Source organism: Dipteris shenzhenensis, chromosome 15 (assembly GCF_047967505.1).
Source record: "Dipteris shenzhenensis isolate YYH24624 ecotype China chromosome 15, Dip_SZ_1.0, whole genome shotgun sequence".
Classification (NCBI taxonomy): domain Eukaryota; kingdom Viridiplantae; phylum Streptophyta; class Polypodiopsida; order Gleicheniales; family Dipteridaceae; genus Dipteris; species Dipteris shenzhenensis.
Window position 1 is genome coordinate 26,810,633 of NC_141610.1, and position 23,309 is coordinate 26,833,941.

Below are 23,309 nucleotides of genomic sequence, written 5' to 3' on the forward strand. Positions count from 1 at the left end.
GCATTGAAAGTGGATAGGTAGAGGGCATACCCAAAGAGGGTTGCATCTACACTTTGTGTGATTAGTAGGAGATTGAGCTGGAGGAGCATTTCACCTTCACATGCCCTATATACGATGAGATCAGAGGTCGCTATTAGCACTTCATGTAAATGGTCAAAGGAATCGGTGTCAAGGTCCTTGATGAGGGTGATATGGCACGGACTAGATGGGTCTAAGGCTATGGGTCTTAAATGTATTAAATGTGTAAATGTGCCTAGGGGCAAGTGAATGTAATGTCCTCCCAAGAGGGGTAAAAGATGCATTTAAGAGGTACCCTAGAATGATGACATGTGGCAGGCTAGATCCATCTAGGGAAATGGGGCTTTGTGGATTAGCATGCGAGTTCTAAGTGTGTGAAATTTTTTATGTAAGTATGCTGGCACAGAGATTTGGCTGGGAGGAAAAAAGAGTGTGCCATCACTCGTGATTTCCACAGAAGAGATTGAGATGTGAGTTGAGCGATTCACAACTCTCTTCAACTAATGGATAAATAAACAAGGTCTTTAATATAAGATGCCTCTTATTTGTTACTAGTGAAACCCCCCCTCCTTGGCCAACTGCTCAATTCTTGTTCTCAGGAGTGTGGGGTTTGTTCCTTAGACTCATTTACATATATACTCCTACAGATATTGACTTATTATATAGTCAAACGTATGGAGTTGATGATGGGTTTTGAAATAAAAACATTGATTCGCAAGATTAGATATATTTTAGGCTTACAAAGGTATAAATTTGGTTGGGGTTCAATTCTTTGACATTTGAGAGTTGATATTAGCACTTCTTGACAAGGTGCATACATACTGGTTTTGTTGATGAAGAATACCTAGCAAGATGGCCTCCCACCTCTGCTTCTTGGGTGGATTGATTTCATAACCTGCTCAATAACTATATTGTTTGTAACGAAGAACAATGCTGGCTCATTTTTTGTAAGAAATTTGCAAGGCATTACTACCATATTTTTTTAATTATTTGGTTGTGCATGTCCATGTGAGCCTAATCCATCCAATTGTTGATGTAGGTGGCCAAGGAAGAGTTGGCTAGGGAATGTGATTACAATTTAGAGGCAGCAAACCAAATGAAGTTTGGACAACTTTTTGCAGCCACAAATGGGTTATATGTCCCAAAGGTTTTTACCGAATTCTCAAGCAAGCATGTCCTTACAACAGAGCTTGTCCCTGGTGGGTTATACTGTTTTCTAAAATCACAATTTGTGCTTAGTTAATGGTAGTTTAGAGTCTCATGAAGGCATTTGATGGCTCAATAGGTGTTTCTATTGACAAAGTCGCTGAAATGAGTCAAGAAGTTCGAGATAGTGTTGGACGGCGCCTATTGCAACTTACATTGCAAGAGCTCTTTGTCCATCGGTTCATGCAGGTACTTATTAGCTCTTAAAAGTTGACATACTGATGCTTTCATGACTTTGAAATCCTAACACCTTCTTCTATTATTGTGAACGTTGCACCTATCTTTGATTGACTCATACATATGTTGTGAAGGCCTAGATATGTGCTACTTAGAGATGCTAGTTAGAGAGCAAGAATTCCCTCTAAAAGTTGGCAAAGGTATCAAAGGAATAATGTAGAGAATTAATAATTATCTCCTTTTTGGGAGACTATTGTTTTCAATAAGCTTGTGGATACACATTGTGCAAAAGTAATTGCACCAGACACTTTTTTTTTTGTGGACTCTCAATGGGTGGTTTCTAGGAGGATTTGATAAAGTCTTCCTCTTCCAAGCAAACAGGAGACCTTTTCCTTTTAAGGGCTGACAATAGTCTTCTGTAGTCTTCATTTTGTTGCTTTATTAGGGCCACATTGGAGAAGGATTGTCTTGAGGAGGAGGCTATGTATTGTGACAGCATGTCATTTTCATTGAGTGGTGGACAATCAGCTGGCAGATGCAATTTTTCGCTTTGAAATACCTTGCTTGTTGGTGGAGTCGCCTGAAGTTTTACACCTTGCACACTCCCGTGTCTCCTCGGAGGTGGTGTCAGACAATGCGAAGTAGTGTGTAGTGGGGGCTGCCGAAGAGAAATATGAACATCTTCATTAGAGTTATCAGGGATAGATGGAGTGAAGCTAGAGTTAGTGCCCAAAGTAAGGTTCAAATCCAACCCATGTGGGAAGTGTGTGACATCAGTTTGATCTTGGGCAGATGTGGTGATGATGGCATGTGTGATAGTAATGGGCATAAAAAAGCAATGCCGGAAGTCAACCCATGTATGCTTGATGTCACCGCCTCCAAGGAGCCCATTGAACCGAATGTCAGATATAAGAGCATCCGATGTGCCCTCGGGTAGAACACCTGTTGGACTTGATGTGACCACATGTAGAGCAGCCCGTGTCTCCACTGGTAGAGCATGTGTCTGGCGTGACCGCATCCGATGTTCTATCTATGGTCACATTAGGTTCAACAGCAATGACCTCTTGTATGCCAGGACAAGTGGTGTGCCATGATTCAACAGTGGATTTGGATACTCTCCCTATGGTGACATCAAGTTCCACAACAATGACAGTGAGACCTCTTATACGTCGGTAGAGGTTGTGCCCCATGATTCACCAGTGGAACCATCGGATACACTACCTATGGTCACATCAGGTTCCACCATGAGCTCCTTATAGGTGGCGACACCAGATATTCAAGAGGTGACATTAGGCGTTCACGAGATGACTTCCACACTGGCTTCCTCTTTGCTAGGTTTGATAGATGTTGCTCTACATATGGTGGCTTCCTCTTTGGCAGGTGTGACACATTGCTCTACCAAAGGAGGGATTCTGTTGTAGACGCCGTCGTGATTTTGGCCCTGTGGATTCTATTGTAGAGGCTGCCTTGGGCATGGCTCTCCGTGTAGTAAGTGTAGAAAAGGATGGTGTGGAAATTGTAGAGGAGGTATAGGCACTCGGTGGATAGAAAAGTATAGAAGAAGGAGGTGTGGGAACCCGGAAGGAGGGGGGGGGGGGACCCGCAAGGAAGAGGTGGAGGAATTCACAATGAGGGGAGGAGGCAAGAGGGGGTGGGGGTGGGGCTTGGAACTTGCAAGGAGGGGGGTGGAGGAATTCGCAAGGAGGGGAGGAGACAAGGAGGGGTTGGAGGAATTCGCAAGGAGGGGAGGAGGCTGGAAATCGCCATGTGAGGGGGCTGGAAATCGCAAGGAGGGGGGCTGATGGAGAGCGCAGGAGGAGGGGGGATGAGGTGGCAGAGGGGGGGGGGACATGAAATCGCATGGAGGGAGGCTGATGGAGAGGTGGGTGTTGCCTAAGAGAGCGAGCGATAGAGTTAGGGAGGGAGAGCCCACTTTAGAAGTTTAAGCTAAATATAGCAAGAGGCTCTCCTAGTAGTCCATGCGAGAGAGGGGTGGAAGGGATGTAGAGAGAGAAAGTGAAAGGAGAAGGGGTGAAAACGGAAGGTTGGAAGTAGAAAGACAGAAATTTTATTAGAGTCTTCGGAAGACCGATGGTCTATGTGACTGAAAGAAAACGTGATACAAATCACAGTAAGGGTGGAGCTACTGAAACGAGCATCATCACCCGTGCTGAATCCTAAGTCTGATCATACATAATCAAATACATCTGGATGTAACAATGAAAAGAAAAGAAAATGAGGGAAGTGGTGGGAGGACAAAGTGTGGAAAGAGGAGGTTGGATGTAGAGAGAGAGGGTGGAGTAACCAGGGGTGGAAAGAGAAGGCGGTTTGTAGAGAGAGGTGGTGGGAGTACAAGGGGTGGAGAGGGAAGGTTGGATGTAGAGCGAGGGGGCAGAGTGACAAGGGTTGGAAAGAGAAGGTGGTTCGTAGAGAGTAGTAGTAGGAGGATAAGGGGTGGAGAGGGAAGGTTGGATGTAGAGAGAGGGGGCGGAGTGACAAGGGGTGGAAAGAGAAAGTGGTATGTAGAGAGAAGTGGTGAGAGGACAAGGGGTGGAGAGAGAAAGTCTGATGTAGAGAGAGGGAGAGTGACAAGGGGTGGAAAGAGGTGTGATATAAGATAGAGAATGTCACGGGCATCCACAGCTCGTGGACTGCCACGCAGGCAGCGAGCTCGGCAGCAATCCACGTAGGCAGCCATGTTAGCAGCTGTCACGTGGGACTGCCATGCAGACATTGAGCAGATGCAAGACACGCAGGAGTAGTCACAGGCTGCCAACTGGCAGTGATGATGTCAGCAAGTGCCATGTGGCAGGGTCGGCTGCCACATCAGCAGGTCGGCCTGCCAAAAGGGGTCGGTGAGCAGGGAGCAGCCAGTCAGTCAGCAACAGGCTGCTGGTCAGTCAGGCCCAAGGGGGCCTTTAAAAGCAGGCCCCTTGGCCTTCATTTCTCATCCCCACCTCAGGCCTTCCAGCCTTCAGTGCAGCAGTATCTAGGCCTCCCTGCAGCAGCCCAGCAAGGTGCCTCAGCCTCTAAGGGATCTAGTGAGAATTCACCTCCTCTAGGTATTCTAGCTCTTTCCAGTTTAGCAGTGAGGATTTTCGCCCCTCCATACAGTTGTATTCAGCCCTTTGGGCATTCATTATTCAGTTGTATCTATTTCTGTTCGGAGGCCCACCACATTCTCACCCTTTGATTCTCTCATTCACATCCACAGCATCAGTTTGTGTGTTGAGTGCATTATCTCGCAGTTTGGAGTTAGTATTGAGCAAGAGAGAGAGTGAGGATAGTCTATGTCCCACTACATTGGTATTAGAGCTTCGTAATTTATTTTCTGAGATACGAAGGGTCGGTTTAGGGGCAGCTCTATTGTTTTATGGTCCAGACAAGATCTGGTAAGGACACCATGAGCACCGGTGAGTAGTCCAACACAGGGGGGGATGATGGTTCAGTGCCTCAACCACCACCACGACCCCCACCACAGAATCCTGCAGAGACTTCCATGTCTGCCATGACAGCCATGCTGCAGGCTATGATGCAGATGCAACAACAGCAGTCCGAGGCTCTCTTGACCCGTATGACCCAGCTTCAGGTTGTGCGGGAAGATCGTGAGCAGGCTGCCAAAGAGCACGAAAGGCTAGCTTGAGAGGCAAAGGCTCGAGAAGCAAAAGACAAACGCGATTGAGAGGCTCGCGGGAAGTGATTGCGAGGCTCAGGAGGCCAAGGAGCTCCAAGAACGTACTGCTCAAGAAGAGAAGGAAGAACGAGACTGGCAGCTTCTCGTTTCTCTACTCTGACCAGCGGGGGGAGAAAAGAAGAGACTTCCACCTCCAGCTAAGCCTTTTCGAGTAAGCTCAAGTTCACATGGTGCAATGGTAAGCATAACCCTTAGTGTTGTCTTCATGGCTCCATCAGTTTGAAAGTTATTTTTCAGTGATGCCTACGAAGGACAATGAACGGTGCATCCTAGCATCCACGCACCTTATAGGCGAGATGGTCACCCGATGGCTCAAGTGGCAGAAAGACCACTATGATGCAGACAAGGAGACACCTTTTTAGAGCTGGACGAAATTCGTGAAAGATCTTCGATCATAGTTCGTGCCACCTGAGTACCTGGACAAGCTCCAGAGTAAATTCTACCGAGCTAGTGAATCATTATCCAAAAATTCACGAAGGTATTTGTGCAGTTACAGCTAGAGGGAAAGTAGAAGCTGAGCAAATTGCTTCATGGGCTGTGATCACATATCCAGTGGTACGTCCGTAGTTTTCGGCCATGGAATTATGAGTGTGCATATGAGGTGGCTCAGAACTTTGAGCTCATGCACAAGGGTCAAGGACCCAAACAGGTCAACAGTAAGGAGTCTCCGTATTCCGCTGCTATAGATGGAGGGAAGAAGGCCAGCACGGGGAAACAAAGGAAGATCTAGCCAGCAAAAGACATCAACGGCTATGGAGGGTACTTAGATGCAGCCACTAGAGTCACCTATGCCAAAGAGAACCGTTGCTTCTTTTGCCATGAGTGGGGGCACAAAAAGCAGGATTGTCCACATTTTAAGAAGCCCATGTCAAGTGGTTCTTCTACAACTTTGGTTCCAGCCAAGACTACCTCAGTGGTTATAGAGGAGGTCGAAGAAGATCAATAGAAGGGGGACTCTCACTAGTTTCCTGTGATGTTGTAGTTCTACAGACAGATCTGCGACCATAAAGTCCTCATTCTCGCAGATTTAGGGAGTTCCAAGGACATCATTTCTACTAAAGTCGCTCAGCGAGCCAGGTTGACTCTCATCCTGTCAAATATCATCGCCCTGAATGAGGCATTCATAGGACAGCAAGAAAAGAGCAATAAGTGGCCTCGGGAGCCACTCTAAAGATAGGAGGGTGGGTAGATATTCGTTCTTTCAGGGTAGCACCAACTCAAGCAGCGGACATCATATTGGGAGCCCGATGGTGGCACTAGTTCAAAGTTTTGCCTAGACATCAGAACCAGGGTTTTGACCTCAGAATTCCACATCACGGGGGTAAGTTCATCGCTTCACTAAAAGACACTTTTCCTCACCCTTTGATTTCCACAATCCAGATGGCACACAAGATTTGCAAGGGAGGAGAGGCATACTTTGTCTATGTCAATGCGACCAATACAGAAGTTCTAGCTAGGAACCCCGAGCATGAAACTTTGCCAACAGTACTAGGACATTTTCCATACATCGAGCCTGCCTCCAGCCTTACCACCAAGTCGGCCAGAGGACCATCATATTGAGCTTTGCCTGGATCATCACCTCCCAGCAAGCATCCGTACCGTCTCAGCGAGAGATGGTGGAGGAGCTTGAGCAGCAGTTAGAGGAGTTGTTACGCAGTGGCTTCATCCGCACCAATAACTCATCGTATGCAACTCTGATCCTCTTCGTCAAGAAGACGGACAACTCAACTAGGATGTGTGTGGATTAGCACACACTGAACAAGCTAACTATCAAGAGCAGGTTCCCCATGCCGAGGATCAACTAGATGTTGGAGCGTGTGAACGGAACTAAGATGTCCTCAAAGATTGATATGAAGAGTGGGTACCATCATATCCGGATTCATGAGCTGGATATTTAGAAGACAGCATTCTGCACAGAGAAAGCCCAGCATGAGTTCGCAGGCTATGATGTAGATGCAACAACAATAGTCTGAGGCTCTCTTCACCCGCTTGACCCAGCTTCAGGAGATGCGGGAGGATCGTGAGCCGAAAAGCTAGTCCGTTGGCCGAAAACTACGGACGTACCATTAGATGTCTGATCGCAACCCATGAAGGAATATGCTCATCTTCTGACTCTTGTCCAGCTGCAAGTGTGTAGACTCGTGCGTGAATTTATTGGCATAATGCTTCACTCACTCGTTGTCCCCCTGGCGTAGCTTATAGAATTGACTTTGGAGCGTGTCCAAGTATTGCGGTGGCAGGAACCGTGATTGAAGATCTTTCACAAATTTCGTCCAGCTGTAGAAATGTGTCTCCTCGTTTGCATCATAGTGGTCCTTCTGCCACTTGAACCACTAGATGACCACCTTGCCTGTGAGGTGCATGGATGCTAGGATGGACCGCTTGTTGTCCTTTGTAGGCATCACTGAAAAATAACTTTCGGACTAATTGAGCCACGAAGTCAACATTAAGGGTTCCTGATTACCATCGTACCGTGTGAAGTTGAGCGTCCCTGGAAAGGAAGGCTTGGCTGGAGCTTGAAGTCTCTCCTTTTCTCCCCCCGTTGCTCATAATCACAAACTAGGAAAGGACCACATCTTGAGACGGTGTGTGCTTCAACACGAAACATAGTCTATTGTTGAGGAGGCACACGGTGGCATCGAAGGAGGTTATATGGCTCCAGACGCTATTGCTATGAAGATAATGCGTGCTGGGTTCTAGTGGCCCAAGTTGTTCCAGGATTGCGACACTCGTGTGCGCAGATGTGACTCATGTCAACGAGCAGGCCCCAAGCCTATGAGGTGTGAGTATCTTGGCATAAGTATCTTACCCTTAAACAATGCAGTCCCGTGCCCCCCTTCTATCTTTGCTGGGGTTTGGATTTTGTAGGGGCACATCTCTCCTACGACACGATAGGGGAACAGGTATGCTCTAGTAGCCATCGATTATGGTACCAAATGGGTCGAGGCCAAGGCAATGACAACATGCACAGCCCAGGTTGTGGCCACATTTTCATATGATTAGATCATCTCCAGGTTTGGCTGTCCTGTAGAATTGATGAGTGATCGAGAAGCTCAATTCCTCAATGACACCATCGCTGCCTTGGTCAAACAATTACAAATAGTTCATATATTTTCCACCTCGTATTGCCCTCGTGCCAATGGTCTAGCCGAGAGCTCCAATCAGACAATGTGTGGGATCTTGACTCGTCTATGCCTCAGCTGTTCAGATGTTTTACTCCCAACTGCTTTGTTTGCCTACCGGACTGCATACAAGGCCAGCACTGGGTGTTCGCCGTTTGATTTGGTCTATAACTTGGAGAAAGTTATGCCTTATGAATTCCATATGGAGACAAGCCAAGTGCTAGCAGAGCTGGATAACAACTTAGAAGCGTGCACTATTGAACGTCTATGGGATCTTGAAGCACTGGAAGAGCATCGACGCGAGGCAATGTTCCCTTAGGAGGTGTGGCAGAAGAGACAAAAAGCATGGTATGATGGAAACAACCTCAAACAAAGAGAGTTCAAAGTCGGTGATTTAGTACTATTGTATTCAAGCAAGTTTCTCAAACACAAACCCAAGTTTGTCAGTGGCTGGACAAGCCCATTTTTCCTCACCAAGCTTATTCCGAGTGGGGGAACTTGGCCACTTTGGAGGGCCATGCCCCAATGAATGGGTCACAAGTCAAGAAATATTCAGAGGGGATATTCCCTCCCACGCTTGTACATACCATTCAATGTAAAAAGAGTGCGTTTGTTTCCTATAATTCAAATTGTCATCTGACTTTATCCAATCAAGCATGTTGTCTTTCCACCTTCTCTCTCTTACCTCACACCTTCTCTTTCCACCCCTTGTCACTTCCAACCTCTCTCTACATCCCACCCTTCTAGGCGTGGTCGCTTCTTCGAGTATTAGGAGTACATGGCAGATCGCGAGGCGTACACATATTCACATCTTGTTGTTGCGATTAGGGTTGAGCTGACTCGTGTTCGCAGTCGCAAGATGGCATCCACTCCTCGATGGTGCCTTGTTCTTGAGGATCACAAGAGCATACTTGCAACTATTTGCATGAGAGTGGATCGTGAGGAGTAGTTTAGGGTATATCATTGTATTGGGGGTTGCTAGTTTATTACATGTCATTGTATTGGAGATCTATAGTCTCACATTGTGAGCACACCATTGTATTTTGCATGGGCTTTTTTTATGCATTTCACTGTATACGACATGATTGGTTTTATATAGTGTCATGCACATCTTGTATTTTCTCTCTCTTACATTACACCTTTTCTTTCCACCCCTTGTCACTCCCCCTCTCTCTCTCTCCTTCTCTCCCTCTCTCTCAGCTGTATCTGCCGTACCTCTCCCGCCGTACCTTATCTGTATCTCTCCCATCGTACATGTCGTACCTCTCCCGTACCTACCATACCTCTCTCTCGTACCTGCGTCAGCTCGTCGTCGTCAGCCGCCAGCAGCTGCCACTAGCAGCCACCAGCAGCTGCCACCACCAGCCACTAGCCACCGGCCCCCGACTGTCCAACCCTTCTAGTTTCGTCAACAACAAACTCCCCCCCCCAGGTTCGTCAACATCAAACTTACCCTAACCCTGAGTTGGGCAAAACCCCCAACCCAACCCGGGGGTTAGGTTCAGCTAGGGGGTTCTAGAGACAGTCAATTATGGACTGGCCTACCCTCTCCTCCAAGCCCCCCTCAACTCCTTCAACCTCCATTAGGACTCGGTACTCTACAGTTGCAGCCATGACACCCACTCCGTATGCACGCAATTACCAGCAAGAAGGCTCAAAACGACCCATCCTTGGGCAACAGGATCAGATTTTTTATCTGCAGCAAGAAGTGAGAGAGCTCCGACTGGAACTAGCAGAGGTAAAGGCTCGACTTCAAGTTCTAGAAGGGCTTGGTAAGCAGGCAATAATTGATGAAGCTGTAAAATCTTGTAAGGCTTCCCCCCCTACCCCACAGCTAGTTTCTACTATCAAAGATCTAGTTCACATTGAAGTACAAACTGCTAAGAAGGAAGTGATTGTGGAAGTGGATACCAAAGCAAGTAAGACTGATATTCTGTTTTTTTTTTTTTTCAAAGATAAGACTGATATTCAAGCAAAAAATAAAGAACACGAAGCTTGATGTGATAATGCGCTGAAGATTAGAATAGGGGGACTCCAGAATAGGGGGACTCCCAGAAGATTGGTACAAAGAGGAGGACACATATAGTGAAATATTGACAAAGATCAAAGCAGGCTTGCCCAACATTGCATGGACGGATGATGATGAGCAGCATGATGACGACTCCAGGCCAGCTTCTATTATGCACTATAAAGGTCATAATTGACCTGTAACAATCAATGTGAAGGGAGTGGCCTAAATGATGCTCTTCCGCTTCTCTATTGGGGTCAGCCCTTGAGGGAATCCACCCGTGGACAACAAATGTACTATGTTGGCATACCATGGTGGGAAGCAGTCTACAGCAAACAAGCATTCATCTTGGAATGATGTGACTCCAAAAAGGCCCGCATTGGCCAATTCATCCTCAATACCAGTGGTTGCTTCCCCGGAACTTAGCTCGGACAAGTGGTTTGCAGGTTTATGCATTTTGCTGGCCCTCACCACAATGCCAAATTCAAGTTCCTGAAAAAGAAGGTTTATTCAATAAGTATTTAAGAGCCTGATGATCAGTGATGATGACTCTAAACTTGTTTCCCAAGAGGTAGTGGTGGTACTTGGTCATGACATAAACCATGTCTAGACCCTCTCTTTCTGTGGTACAGTAATTGCGTTCTGCTCCATTCCATTGTCGGTTGGCAAAGTACACGGGCAAATCAATCTTGTGGTCCTTGCTAGGTTGAGAAGTTATAGCGCCAATGGCCCATCCACTAGCGTCCACATGACCATGAAAAATGATGTCCCAGTCCGGTTGTCTTAGAATTGGGGCCTTAACTAGGGAGTCCTTGAGATTATCAAATGCTAGTTGTTGAGGTGGGGACCAACCAAAAGACCGTCCTAGTGAGAAGTTTTGTCTGATGTCCGCATAGAAACCTATGAACCTCTTGTAATATCCCATATGCCGTAAAAAGAGCTTCAGATCTTTGGGTGTGTACGAGATTACCACCTGTACCTTAGCTGGATCTGTAGTCATTCCTTAGCCAGAAACAATATTACCAAGGAAAACACCTTTGAGTGGGATTACCACGTGTACCTTAGCTGGATCTGTAGTCATTCCTTAGCTAGAAACAATATTACCAAGGAAAACACCTCTGAGTGGGAGAAAGAAGTACTAGTCAAGATTCAAGCACGAGCGGGCTTCTTTGCACATATCAAAAACCCATCTCAACTTGTGTAGATGATCATTTTGTATGGCTGGATCAAGATGGGAGGCAGTTTTACCATTGAAACAAGAGAGGTCATCTAAAAAGACCTCAAGAAACTTGCGAATATTCTCCCAGAAGAGTTTAGTGACAAGTAGTTGAAATGTTACCGGTGCATTACACAGCCCAAAGGGCATCAGCTTGTAGGCGTACGTTGACCATTGAGTGACAAATGTGGTCTTCGACTGATCCTGTTCTGTGACTCGAACTTGGTTGGACCTGCTATATCCATCCATGAATGAGTATAGAGCATGACCAGCCACTGTCTCCAACATTCTGTTAGTGAAGGGAAGGGGAAACCTATCCCATCGTGTGGCAGCATTCAAGCTCCTATAGTCAACACATACCCAGAGTTTGCCTGTCTCTCTTTTGGGCACAATTACAATTCCTCTGACCCAATTGGGGTAATCTTTTGGGTAGATCAACCCTGTTTGATCCATTTTTTGTATGTCAGCTTGGAAAGCCTTACCATAGTTGGGATTCGTGGGGTATGGTCCTCGAATCACTGGGTTTGCATTAGGGTATGAGTCAAAATTGTGCTCCATGAACTTAGTCTACAGCCCCTTCAGATCCTTGTACGACTAGGCAAAGACATCCACATATTCTTGGAAAGAATTTGCTGCCACTGCTTGAAGATAATCATGTACCCAAACCCAACTAGCTACCTTCAAATGCCGCGGTTGGTCCTCAGTCCCAATGTTGAGGTTCGCCAGTTCCGTGCCTGATCAACCTAGGGCATGCTTCGAGAGGTGGGGTTACTTGTCTTCCCTGTTCCCAATCCTGCATGTGCAGGAGTATCCTCGAGGGGCCCCTCCACATCTTGCCACCAAGACTGTGGAAAAGCTATTGGTGTGTTCTCTTTGCAATGGTTGAGATGTAGAGGCAGCACTTGTTATTTTCTTTTTATGCTTTTGTGCCTGTCTGAGCATTCCTTGGTACATTAAGCCTTCCACCTCATAAGTGGTTCCTGGAAGATCTTTAGTGGGGGAATGATCTGCCTCTGAGAAATAAAGGTCAAGCAAAGTAAGGTCAGCCATGTCCTCATCTCCATATCGGGTGTGCACCACTTGTCTCCCAAAGACATTAAGCACTTGGTAGTTATCTTCCTCAGTATCAGACGGGTCTGTTTGAGACTTCAGTTTCAGACGGGTACCCTCAGTATCAGACAGGTACCATCAGTGTCCTCTACACTACCACTAATGTCCTCTACAGTACCATCAATGTCTTCTGCAGTACCATCAACGTCCTCCGTCCCATGGGTGTTATCTGCAGTGTCATCAAATGTCCTCTACAATACCATTAGTGTCTGCCGTAGTACCACTAGTGTCCTCGGTAGTATCATCAATGTCCTCTGCCTTTGTTGTTGCCGCATTGCCCTTGGTTTGGTATGAGCTATCCATGCCCTGTATCTCCATTACTGCGTCATAGTTATGACCCTGAGTCATACTCCTAACCTCACCACCCCTTGTGTGGTACTTATAGTCACCAGTCTTTGATACATGTGGGGATTATTGCAAAGACCAATAGACATCCTTTATAAATTAGCTCAGCTAGACTAGGTGCACATGCTTCTTGATTTACTTCTGGTACCGTACATGAAGTACGAAGATGTGCTTCAAAATCCTCTTGTTGGCATAACTCCACCATGTTGATTGCTAAGGAGCCCAGGGCTCCCATCCAATCCAAGATGATAGCTTCTTCCTCTTCTGAACCAGCCCGATCCAACAAGTATGCCAAGCTCTCAGCATCCTCTCGGGCTGCTACATCATAGGTTTCAGCTTGAAAGGGTGAGCCCTCATCGTAGGCCAGTTGTTCTCCCCGAATAGGCCAATCCCCAAGAGCCCGCCACTCCTGCCTCCTCTTCGAAATCCTCTTCTCCGAGCTCTATCTCCCAGGATCATTGTGGACATAAATAGGGTGCAAGTAAAGGACATTTTCCTGGATGGTGGTGCAGCAGTGAACATCATGCCCAAAAGTACGCTGCAACAACTTGGTTTGAAGTTGACAAGTGACGTCCATTTTCTAGTCCGCATGGCTGATCAACGTAGGGTGAAGCCTCTGGGAGCAGTCAAAGGTGTCAACTTGAAGATTGGTGGAGTAACACTTCTATCCGATGACCGTCGTGTGATCATATAGATTTCCAATGTCGTGGAGCCTAAGGGCATTGAGGCCAGCATAGGCTGAACGATTTGGTGTCAGTTGACCTCGTCTGGAACATGTCACTGGTGTCGAGGATGGAAATTTGAACTTCGAGACCCTTGCAGTATGTCTTTGATCACTCGCTGCCTTTATCATGGGCAGTACTGTGTCTCACTAGCATCTCCTTCTCTTTATTGAATTTGTTGCTTGTCTGGAGAGTCGAAGATCCTGCTTGTCTTGCTTGCTCTTCCTTGTCCATGCCCTGTCCTAGTGTCATCACCTCATTTGTGAACCTCACTGTTCTCAACCTATGGGAAGGAAACTGAGGTGTGCTTCCCTCATCCTCAGAAGTGTGTAGATCTCTGGTGGCATTCTTGACCACCGCTTGGTACCTTGAAGGCATAGACTAATCACGTGAAGGTGGACCACTTTCACAGGTTGTCATAGGCTGTGTGTCCATTGGGACAATAGTAGACACGGGCGATGTTTTCTTGGACACATTCTCCACATGAGAGGGAGGGGATGACTTCCTTGAAGAAGTCCGTGGGGACAATCTTCTCGTGATGGAGGTAGTACTGGTCATCGGCAAGGAAGCCTTTGGTGCGATTGGTGTAGAATTGTTACCTTTTGTTTGTGACCTTGTCACAGCTCCCAGCATTGCCCTTATCACATGGGGGTTGTCTCCCTCTCCTACTACTACATCAACCATGTTGACTTGAGATGTTGGTTCCACCCTGCCATTAGGGCAATCTCTACTCTAATGATCGTTGGTGTTGCACTGGGTGTAAGATGGTCTGGGTGTAAGATGGTCGCTTAAACAGTGGTGTGCAATCATCGTGGTAGTGGCCATACTCCCCACATCTATAGCACATGACGGGTCTTCAAAGGTTGATACCTCTGCTTGCGACTCCCTGTCCTCCTCGAAAACTACCCCATCGATCGCGTTGATAATAGGGCCTATATCCAACTCCTAGCATAGGCGGATGCACTCGGACCGTAGGAGATCCTTGAGGTGACCATGGATTTTTATCAATAGTTATTCCAGCTAGAGGTGGAGACTCCCTCGGTCCTCTTAGCTAGGGAGGCAGTTTGGGACCAGGTTCCATGAGTGGTCTTGATGAGAGTGAGCAGACAACTAGAGACACCATTCACAGATGAGGAGCTGGGGGAGGCCCTCAAGGCCCTCCCTCCTTAGAAGTGTGCTAGGGAGGATGGTTTGACTCTAGTCTTCTTTCGGAGTTTTTGGGAGCTTATTGTCACCCTATTGAGATCTTCGACTCTAGCTCACTCATTCTGTGAGCCAGGGTTGGATTTGCTTGATCCCGAAGGGAGGAGACAGGTCCGATATTCGCCAATGGAGGCCGATTACCCTTCTTGACACCGCATACAAGATCCTAGCTAAGGTCTTGAGCTCACGGTTGCGGCTCCATCTCTCTGACATCATTCACGATATGCAGACATGCTTTGTTCAGGAATGCAGTATCTTGGACAATATTTTATACTGGGCCAAGGAGGATTCATAGCCCCTAGCCATCCTTTTCTTAGATTTTGAGAAGGCTTATGATAGGGTGGAATGGTCCTTTCTAGAGAGCACCATGCACCGTTTGGGTTTTCTCAGACTGGTGGGTTTGGGGGATTTCAGACCTTTAGGGAGCTCTAGCCAGATGCTCAATGCGGCCACACTGGCGAGGCCTTCTCTCTCCCCCGCTTGGTACGATAGGACTGCCCCCTTGCTCTTCCTCTTTGTAGCTGGGGCGCTTGGCTATTTCCTATGCTTCTAGGCCATAGGACTAACAGGGATGAGACTTCCGATCCGGCAAGAGGAGGAGCTCTTGGACTCGGAGTTCGCAAACGACACGATGTTGTACGTGGAGGGGTTAGCATTGAGCCTTGAGGCAATCTGAGGAGCTTTGGCCATCTATTGCAAGGCCTCTGGGGTTTGGATCAACTGGACTAAATCGACTGGCTTCTTCACAGGATGGAGGAGGTCGAGGAGGTTCGAGACTGGGCTATTGCCTTTGGTTTTCAGTGCATCTTGCAAGGGTGGACAGCAAGATATTTGGGTCTTCAGGTAGGGATCGACATTATAGCGGAGCAGTAGATTGTCCGGTATTGGAGAGCGTATGACGAAAGCTTCTATATTGGAGCTTTGCCAAACTCTCTCTAGCACGAAGGACTCTTGTGTCCAACCAGGCTCTCTTAGCCACGGCTTGGGATAGCGCTTCCTGCTGGTGTTTTCATAGGGGCTGCAGGGACAGTTCAGGCGCTTGGTGCACAATTTCCTCTTGGCTGGTTTGGACGGCATGAGGAACACTAGGCCAGGGTTGCTTGGCAGATAGTCAGCATGCCGTAGGCTCGAGGTGGCTTGGGCATCATTGATCCGGAGATGCAAAGTAGAGCCCTTTTGGGCAAGCTAGTGGTTCGCAGCCTTACCCCAGGTACAGATGATACAACGAAGTGATAGAGGGCTCTCCAACTTTTTCCTCCCAGCCACGAGATGCACGAGAGAACCTGATTTCCTCATTAGAGAGATCACACATCCTTCTTCCTGTTTTTGCATCCTTCTCTCCTTCCACCTTGGCATTCTCTTTAGAAGTCTCCCCCTAGCCCAATGCTTGCAAAGTGGTTTCATCTCATGGTGCCATGTGTCCCATAACAGACCTCTTTCAGTAAGCCCTCTGTTGGGCTATCCTTTGCACCCCTCGTGAATGCGTAGTCCTAGGTTTGACCCTAGATCCGAGCCCTCTAGGCCCTATAATATGCAAGCATTGTTGAGCACTCTGGCATCCCGTCTTGCCATAACCAAGTCGCAGAGCTTTCATGGTTATGGCTGACGTAACAACAGAGCCCTGGAAGCTCCTCCTATAGAGGGGCTTCTTAGGAATACCCCACGCACAGACAATTAGTGGCTGTAGTCCCATTGGTGGCTCTTCTCGGAAGCCCCCCTCTCATAGGGAGGGGATCCCTACTGATGCAGAGCCTTTTCAGGGATCTGGCAGAGACTAGCAGGAGAGCTCATACAGGCCCCACTTAGGTGCAGAGAGGAGTTTGAGGGCCAGCCCCTCATTTGGCACCCGGAGGCCCGAGATTAGGATGGATATATGCTTGGACAACAGACACTCATAGGCTGGGCTTAGTGGGACAATGGACCAGCCAGCTAGTTTGGGGCTTGGAGTAGACTCCCATCCGACCTTGAGGCGCATCTGAGGGCTATCTCTCACTTGAGAGGAGCTCGGCACCGGATGAAGGAGATAGACGTAGCCATACCAGAGGCATGGAGGGCTGTAAACTTGGGCAGACGGTAGATGGCTAGGACAGTTCTCTAGGACAAGTGTCCCTATGAGGGTCATGATGTGGCACAGTAGTGGTCGAGTTTCTTCAGAGTAAGGATGGGGGGAAGTTCTCCAATCAGTGTCAAAGGGAGACCCAGAGATGGATGGGAGCCTAGACTCATTACATTTGCAGCTGATCAGGATAGTGGGCCGTCTAGGCTAGTCATGGTTCATCAACCCATCTTCTCGGATTAGGAGGTCCCTCGGTGGTGACTCTGGCTCTGGAGGGCCACCCCCTTCGGGAGATTCAGTGGAACCCAAGAGAGGGATTCCGGTCGTCCAGGGTAGGTCACACGGAGAGGGTGGAGAAGATACCCTTCTTCTCCTACATGACATGAACTAGACGGCGACTACAGATGGAGACCTCGATTGGATTCCTTTGAGAGAGAGACATTGGGGGGAGCAGCAAGTCTCTCAGGAGGTTTGATCTTGGTTCTGGATGCGGCTATGGTCCAGCCTCCGGCCTTGAAAGATCTCATACTTTTCTTCCGGTTGACCACTCACGAGGGTCTGCGTGTAGGCGCTTGGTTAGAGCAGATGAGGGTGGATGGGTGTTGTCTTAGTTGCATGGAGGGTGTCTTGGAGACGATCCCACATTGCCTTTGGAGTTGCATGAGCTCAAAGGATTATGGCTAGGTTTCCTTTGGATTGTGGCCCAGACGTAGAATATTCATCGGGACTTTACTTGGAGCATGGCAGCCTGGTTGATGGAGGGGGGTCATGCCTTCGACATTGATGAGGCTTCTCTAGCCTACAGGATACATAGACAGAGCATTCATCAAACCGAGCTGCATGAGGGGACCCCTCCAGCTTGACACCGTCCTCCCTCGGCTCTTGAGGATGGTGTGTGGGAGACATTGGCCAGCATCACGACGTGGAACATCTGGGTTGTGCGTTGTAGCCTAGTGATGGGAGGTTTGTGAGAAAACAGGAAGCAAGAGCAAGAGTGAGCAAAATGGAGAGAGTGAGCTAAATGTAGGTCACTCTCGAAAGTATACTGAATTAAGTAAAGTACAATGAAAGAGATAGGGTTTTGTCTAAGTGACAAAACCCTATCTAATCACTAACCGTAGCTAGAGATTAGACCGTGGTTAGGAGGAAAAACCTTCTAAGAGGGAAAAGTGCCCCTAACCCACTTATTACATTAGATTGGCCACTGCCTAGAATATAATAATAATTCTAACACCCCCATACAGTGCCAATGTGGTGTACAAGGTAGTGATCAATCACCACAAGAAGATAAGTTTAGGGCACTGCAAAATGCCTCAAACTTCTCACGTGGAAGTGCTACAACATTGTCATGTGTTGACACATAGATCATATTGATCTCCCCTGCATGCAACTTCTCTTTGACATAATGATAATGAACCTCAATGTGCTTGGTGCGAGCATGAAACATAGGATTCTTTGCCACTGCTATAGCACTCTGACTATCAGTGAGAATTGGAGAAGGACCCTCCAATATGAGACGAAGATTAGCGAACAAACGTCGCAGCCACTGTCGCTTTGAAAGCTGCCCTGTACTCAGCTTCACATGAGGAAGTAGCCACTATAGATTGCTTCTTGCTTAGCCAAGAAATGGAAGCTTTGCCCAAAAAGAAACAATTATCACTAGTGGACTGCCTGGTATCATAGTCTCCAGCCCAATTCGAATCACTGTAAGCATGCATCTGCAAGTCACCCCCCCTGGGAAACATCAAGCCAAAAGACTTTGCGCCTTGCAAATATCTGAAGATGCGTTTTACAGCCTGCCAATGTGTTGTCTTTGGGCTGTGCATATATCTGCTCACCTGAGATACTACATACTGAATATCGGGCCATGTATTGCACAAGTAGATGAGGCATCCAACAGCTTGGCTGTAAAGTGTGACATCCACTGATTCACTAGCATCATACATAGTAAGCTTCAGCCCCGGCTCCATGGGAGTGGCAATAGTCTTACAATCATGCATGTTGAACCTATCCAAGAGCTTCTGCACATACTTGGATTGAGACATAACAATACCATGCTTGTCTTGTATACAGTGGATCTCCAAATAAAAATTTAATATGCTTAAATTTGTCATGTCAAATTCAGCTTTCAACTCAGCTTTGAAATCTGCAATTATATCCTCCTTTGACCCTGTGAGCAGCATGTCATCTACATAAAGAATGATGTCTAAAATATCCCACAATCCTTCTTGATGTAGAGGGTGCTTTCCGTGGGACTATTACGTAACCCCTTATTTGCCAGGAATGCATCAATTCTGGCATACCATGCACGTGGGGCTTGTTTCAGCCCATATAAAGCTTTGTTAAGCTTGCAAACTTGAAGTGCATTGCCAGAAAGTTCAAATCCAGGAGTTGCTTGACATAAACCTCTTCCTGCAAGTCCCCATTAAAGAAAGCTGTTTTTATGTCCAACTGATGGACATTCCAAACAAAATTTGCAGCCATTGCAATAACTGACCGTATGGTGGTCATCTGGGATGTAGGAGCAAAAGTCTCCTCATAATCTATGCCCTTCTTTTGTGCATAGCCTTTGGCAACCAGCCTTGCCTTGTAGCTGTCAATAGAGCCATCTGGCTTGTACCTGTCAATAGACCCATCTGGCTTCCTCTTTACCTTGAAAACCCACTTGGTACCAATGGCATGGTTACCTGGTGGTAAATCCACATTATCCCAAGTCTGATTTTTCTCTATGGACTGTAACTCATTGTGCATAGCATTCATCCAATGCACATTATCCTTTGCTTCTTCAAAAGAGTCAGGCTCCTCTTCATCAAGAAGAGTCCCTACATAAGCTATCTCAACTGAAAGAGCTCCCCTTGCGTGCCTTACTGCACTACGAGTCGTGCCAGGCAATGGAGCCTCAAGTTCTCTCCCTAAGAGTCTGAAGCAACCAATTCGGGTCTCTTTTGGCTGCGTGTATCTTTTGAATCTCTCGCCTGACAACTTCATCCACACCTTGTGGAGGTACAAAATCTGCCGGTGGCTGAATGGGGTATGTGGATCGGGAGGTGGTTGCTGTAAATTCTGATTTCAGTGGGGGAACCAAATGCTATAGGAAGCCCCTCCTTAAACACATCATTTGAAGAAGCTGGAATCTGAAATTCAGCATGTGTATGTGCTGAATTTTCAGAGAATATAACATCTCTACTAACAAAAAACTTGCGTGAAGTAGGATTGTAGAGACAATACCCTTTGCTTTGTGAACTATACCCACACAAAAATGCATTTAAGTGCCTTATCTGACAACTTGTGTCGAAACTCCATAGGCACGTGGGCATATGCAACACAACCAAAAACTCTGAAATGGTCCACTGAAGGCTTTCTCCCATGCCATGCCTCATAGGGAGTGATTGTCTTTAAAGCCTTTGTGGGACCCCGATTCAAAATATAGTTTGCACACATAAGCCCTTCAAGCAAAACCTGTGAGGCAACTTGTTACTTGTAAGCATGCATCTATCCATCTCCATAGCAGTGCGATTCTTGCGCTTAGCTTTGCCATTTTGTTGACGATTCAAAATATAGTTTGCACACTTGAGCCCTTAAAGAAAAACCTGTGAGGCAACTTGTTACTTGTAAGCATGCATCTATCCATCTCCATAGCAGTGGGATTCTTGCGCTGAGCTTTGCCATTCTGTTGAGGTGTAAGCCTCACTGTAAGCTGATGCGTGATACCTTTCTCCTTCAAATATGCCTCAAATTCACGAGACATATACTCTCCCCCTCGATTTGTGCAGAGTGTCTGCACCTTCAGTCCTGTCTCATTCTCAACCATAGCCACAAAGTATTTGAAATGCATAAACACTTCTGATTTTGCCTTGAGACCATACACCTAAGTGTAGTTGGTGAAGTCATCTATGGATGTAACAAAATAAAGATAACCCCCAAAAGCAGGTGTCGTCATGGGACCGTGACATCACTGTGAATAAGCTGCAATTTGCGTATAGCTTTCACTGCACCATTCTTCTTGAAAGGAAGTCTATGCATCTTGCCAAGAATGCAACCTTCACATGCATGAGGAGGAGATGACTCTAAAGGAGGCAATGCATCAACGATATCATGCCTCTGAAGTGTCATTAAGCTGCCATAGCTCATGTGCCCATACCGGGCATGCCATAACTCCGCATTCTGCATCGCAACAGGGGGAGTGCTCATTGATAATGCAAGATCGGATCTTTTTTCATATAAATCAAGCTGAAAAAGACACCAATACAAAGTGCCAGACAACATCAAAGCATAGTCATTCTCTTTGTCTCTGACTGCGCACTTATCATCATAAAAAACAACCTGAAATCCTCCTCTATTAAGAGAGGAAATTGAAAGCAAATTCTTCTTTATGCCTAGCACATAGAGAACATCTGAAATTTTGAAATCTGTGCCATCAGTGGATGTGAGAATAATATCTCCCACTCCACACACTGAATAAGAATAATTATTTGCACAAGTCACCTTCTTTTTGGTAGGTGGAGGATGTAGAGATACAAAAAGACTCTTCTTGGAAGTGATGGGCTTTGAAGCAGCATTGTCAAAATACCAAGTATTCAGTGTCTCATGGACATTGAGTGAGCATGCATCCTTGGAAGGATCATAACTGCAAGTCAAGAAAGCATAAGGATCATCATCATTACTGGCTGTAGCATTTGAACTACCCATTGAAAACTCTGAAGTGCAAGTCAGAAAGGCATAGTGCTCTTCCACAAAGTTGGCTACAACATCGCCCCCATCATGAGGAGCTGATGCATTTGACACAGCCATACTTGAACCCCTTTTCTTCTCTTTAGCTATGCGCTTCTTGCATTCACCAATATAATGACGTGGCTTCTTGCAGTAATGACAAATGTCCCTCTTTTTTTGCTTATCTGCATCACCCTCAGCCTTGTAAGAGGGCTGTCGTGAATCGGCTTTATGCTGATGTGAGGGCTGACTGGCATGTTCCTTTTGCTGCCCTTTCCGCTTGGGCTTGAACTTGGAAAGCATGGCATGCTCGCCAGCCGGGGTTGCCATATTTCTTTGTGTCTGCTCTTCCTGTAACAGAAGTCCTACCAACTCGTGAAAAGAGAGAGGATTGCTGCCCCCCCTCAATGACAAATTCAGCGAGGTATGAAAACCAAGATAGGACTCAAGAAGAGAATTTAACATGGTGGTAATCATCTCTGAATTTGGAATGACTTCATCAATATTCTCAGCAATTGTTCCCTGAAGTCTTGAAGCTTTGTGAGGTGAGAATTCATGGAATTTCCCTCATCCATATGCCTATGGGAAAGCCCTCGCTTCAGAAAGGAAACTCTGGCATCATTTCTTGCTGCAAACATACTCTCTAGTATCTCCCAAGCTGCCTTTGATGTCTTGCATGACCGAATGTGAGGTATAATGAACCTCTTGACAGAGAGAGAAATCAATGAAAGAGCTTGTGCATCTCTAGAGTCCCATCTTTTCGGCTCTGCTGTGGGAGCTCCTGGAGCGGCAGCTCCAACTACTTGTGCTGCATTTTTACCTCTACCCCTGCCTCCAGCTATAGGAGTGATAGGTGTAGCCACTGTATTTGGTCTTGCTTGATCTCCTTTGACATTATCTGAAAGATGTCTACCAATCAAAATATTGCAAACCATGAAACTCCACAAGGAGTAGTTGGTGCCATCCAATTCATCCTCGTGTGTGAGGACTCCGAACACCTCATTGGGGTTGTTCTGAGCCATTTTTGCCAGATAAACTCAGAAAACACAGCAAATTGACCAAGTAAAATCCCTTTCGGGGATGCCAAATGTACAAGTAAAACCTGCAAAGAAAATCTACCCACAGTGACAAATATGTTAGAATTACTGTTATAATTTAGCAATGACCAATGTAATGTAATAAGTAGGTTAGGGGCACTTTTCCCTCACTTAGAGGTTTTTCCCCCTAACCACAGTTAGTTCACTAACTACGGTCAGTGAAGGATAAGGTTTTGTCACTTAGACAAAACCTATCACTCTATTCAGTTGTAATACACTCATCTAATTGCAACTATCTTTTTCAGCTCTCTCTCTCTCCTGCTCGTGCTCTCACACTTTGCTGTCTATCTATTCCCACATTTGGTATCAGAGCAGTGTTCCTTCCGGGACGTGCTCCCAGCTCCTTGCCCAAGATCCTCCTGTATCGTCGCCGTACAGCCCCAGCCTGTGCAGCTTTCGTATCATTTCGCATCAGTCCGTACAGCCAGTCTAGGCTGTTCAGTACGTCCGTACCAGGCTGCACGTACAGAACGCCGTACAGCTCGACGTCAGACTGTGCAGTCCCATTCCGTACATAGTACGCCGTCGCTAGCCGTACAGCCCGTCGTCAGTCGTACAGCTCCCGTACATTCCGTACAAACTCTCGTACCGTCCGTACAAACTGCCAGTCAGCTCATCGTACAGA

The 23,309-nt window shown here is 46.8% G+C and overlaps 1 protein-coding gene across 1 annotated transcript in view; it reads left to right on the top strand.

Annotated features, from left to right (window-relative positions):
- Positions 1-23,309, top strand: part of ABC1 (ABC transporter 1) — a 111,974-nt gene that overhangs the window by 41,877 nt on the left and 46,788 nt on the right. The window contains exons 5-6 of the mRNA XM_087385992.1: positions 1,058-1,217; positions 1,304-1,413. Coding sequence (XP_087242118.1) covers positions 1,058-1,217; positions 1,304-1,413 — 270 coding nt within the window. The remainder of the gene's footprint in view (positions 1-1,057; positions 1,218-1,303; positions 1,414-23,309) is intronic.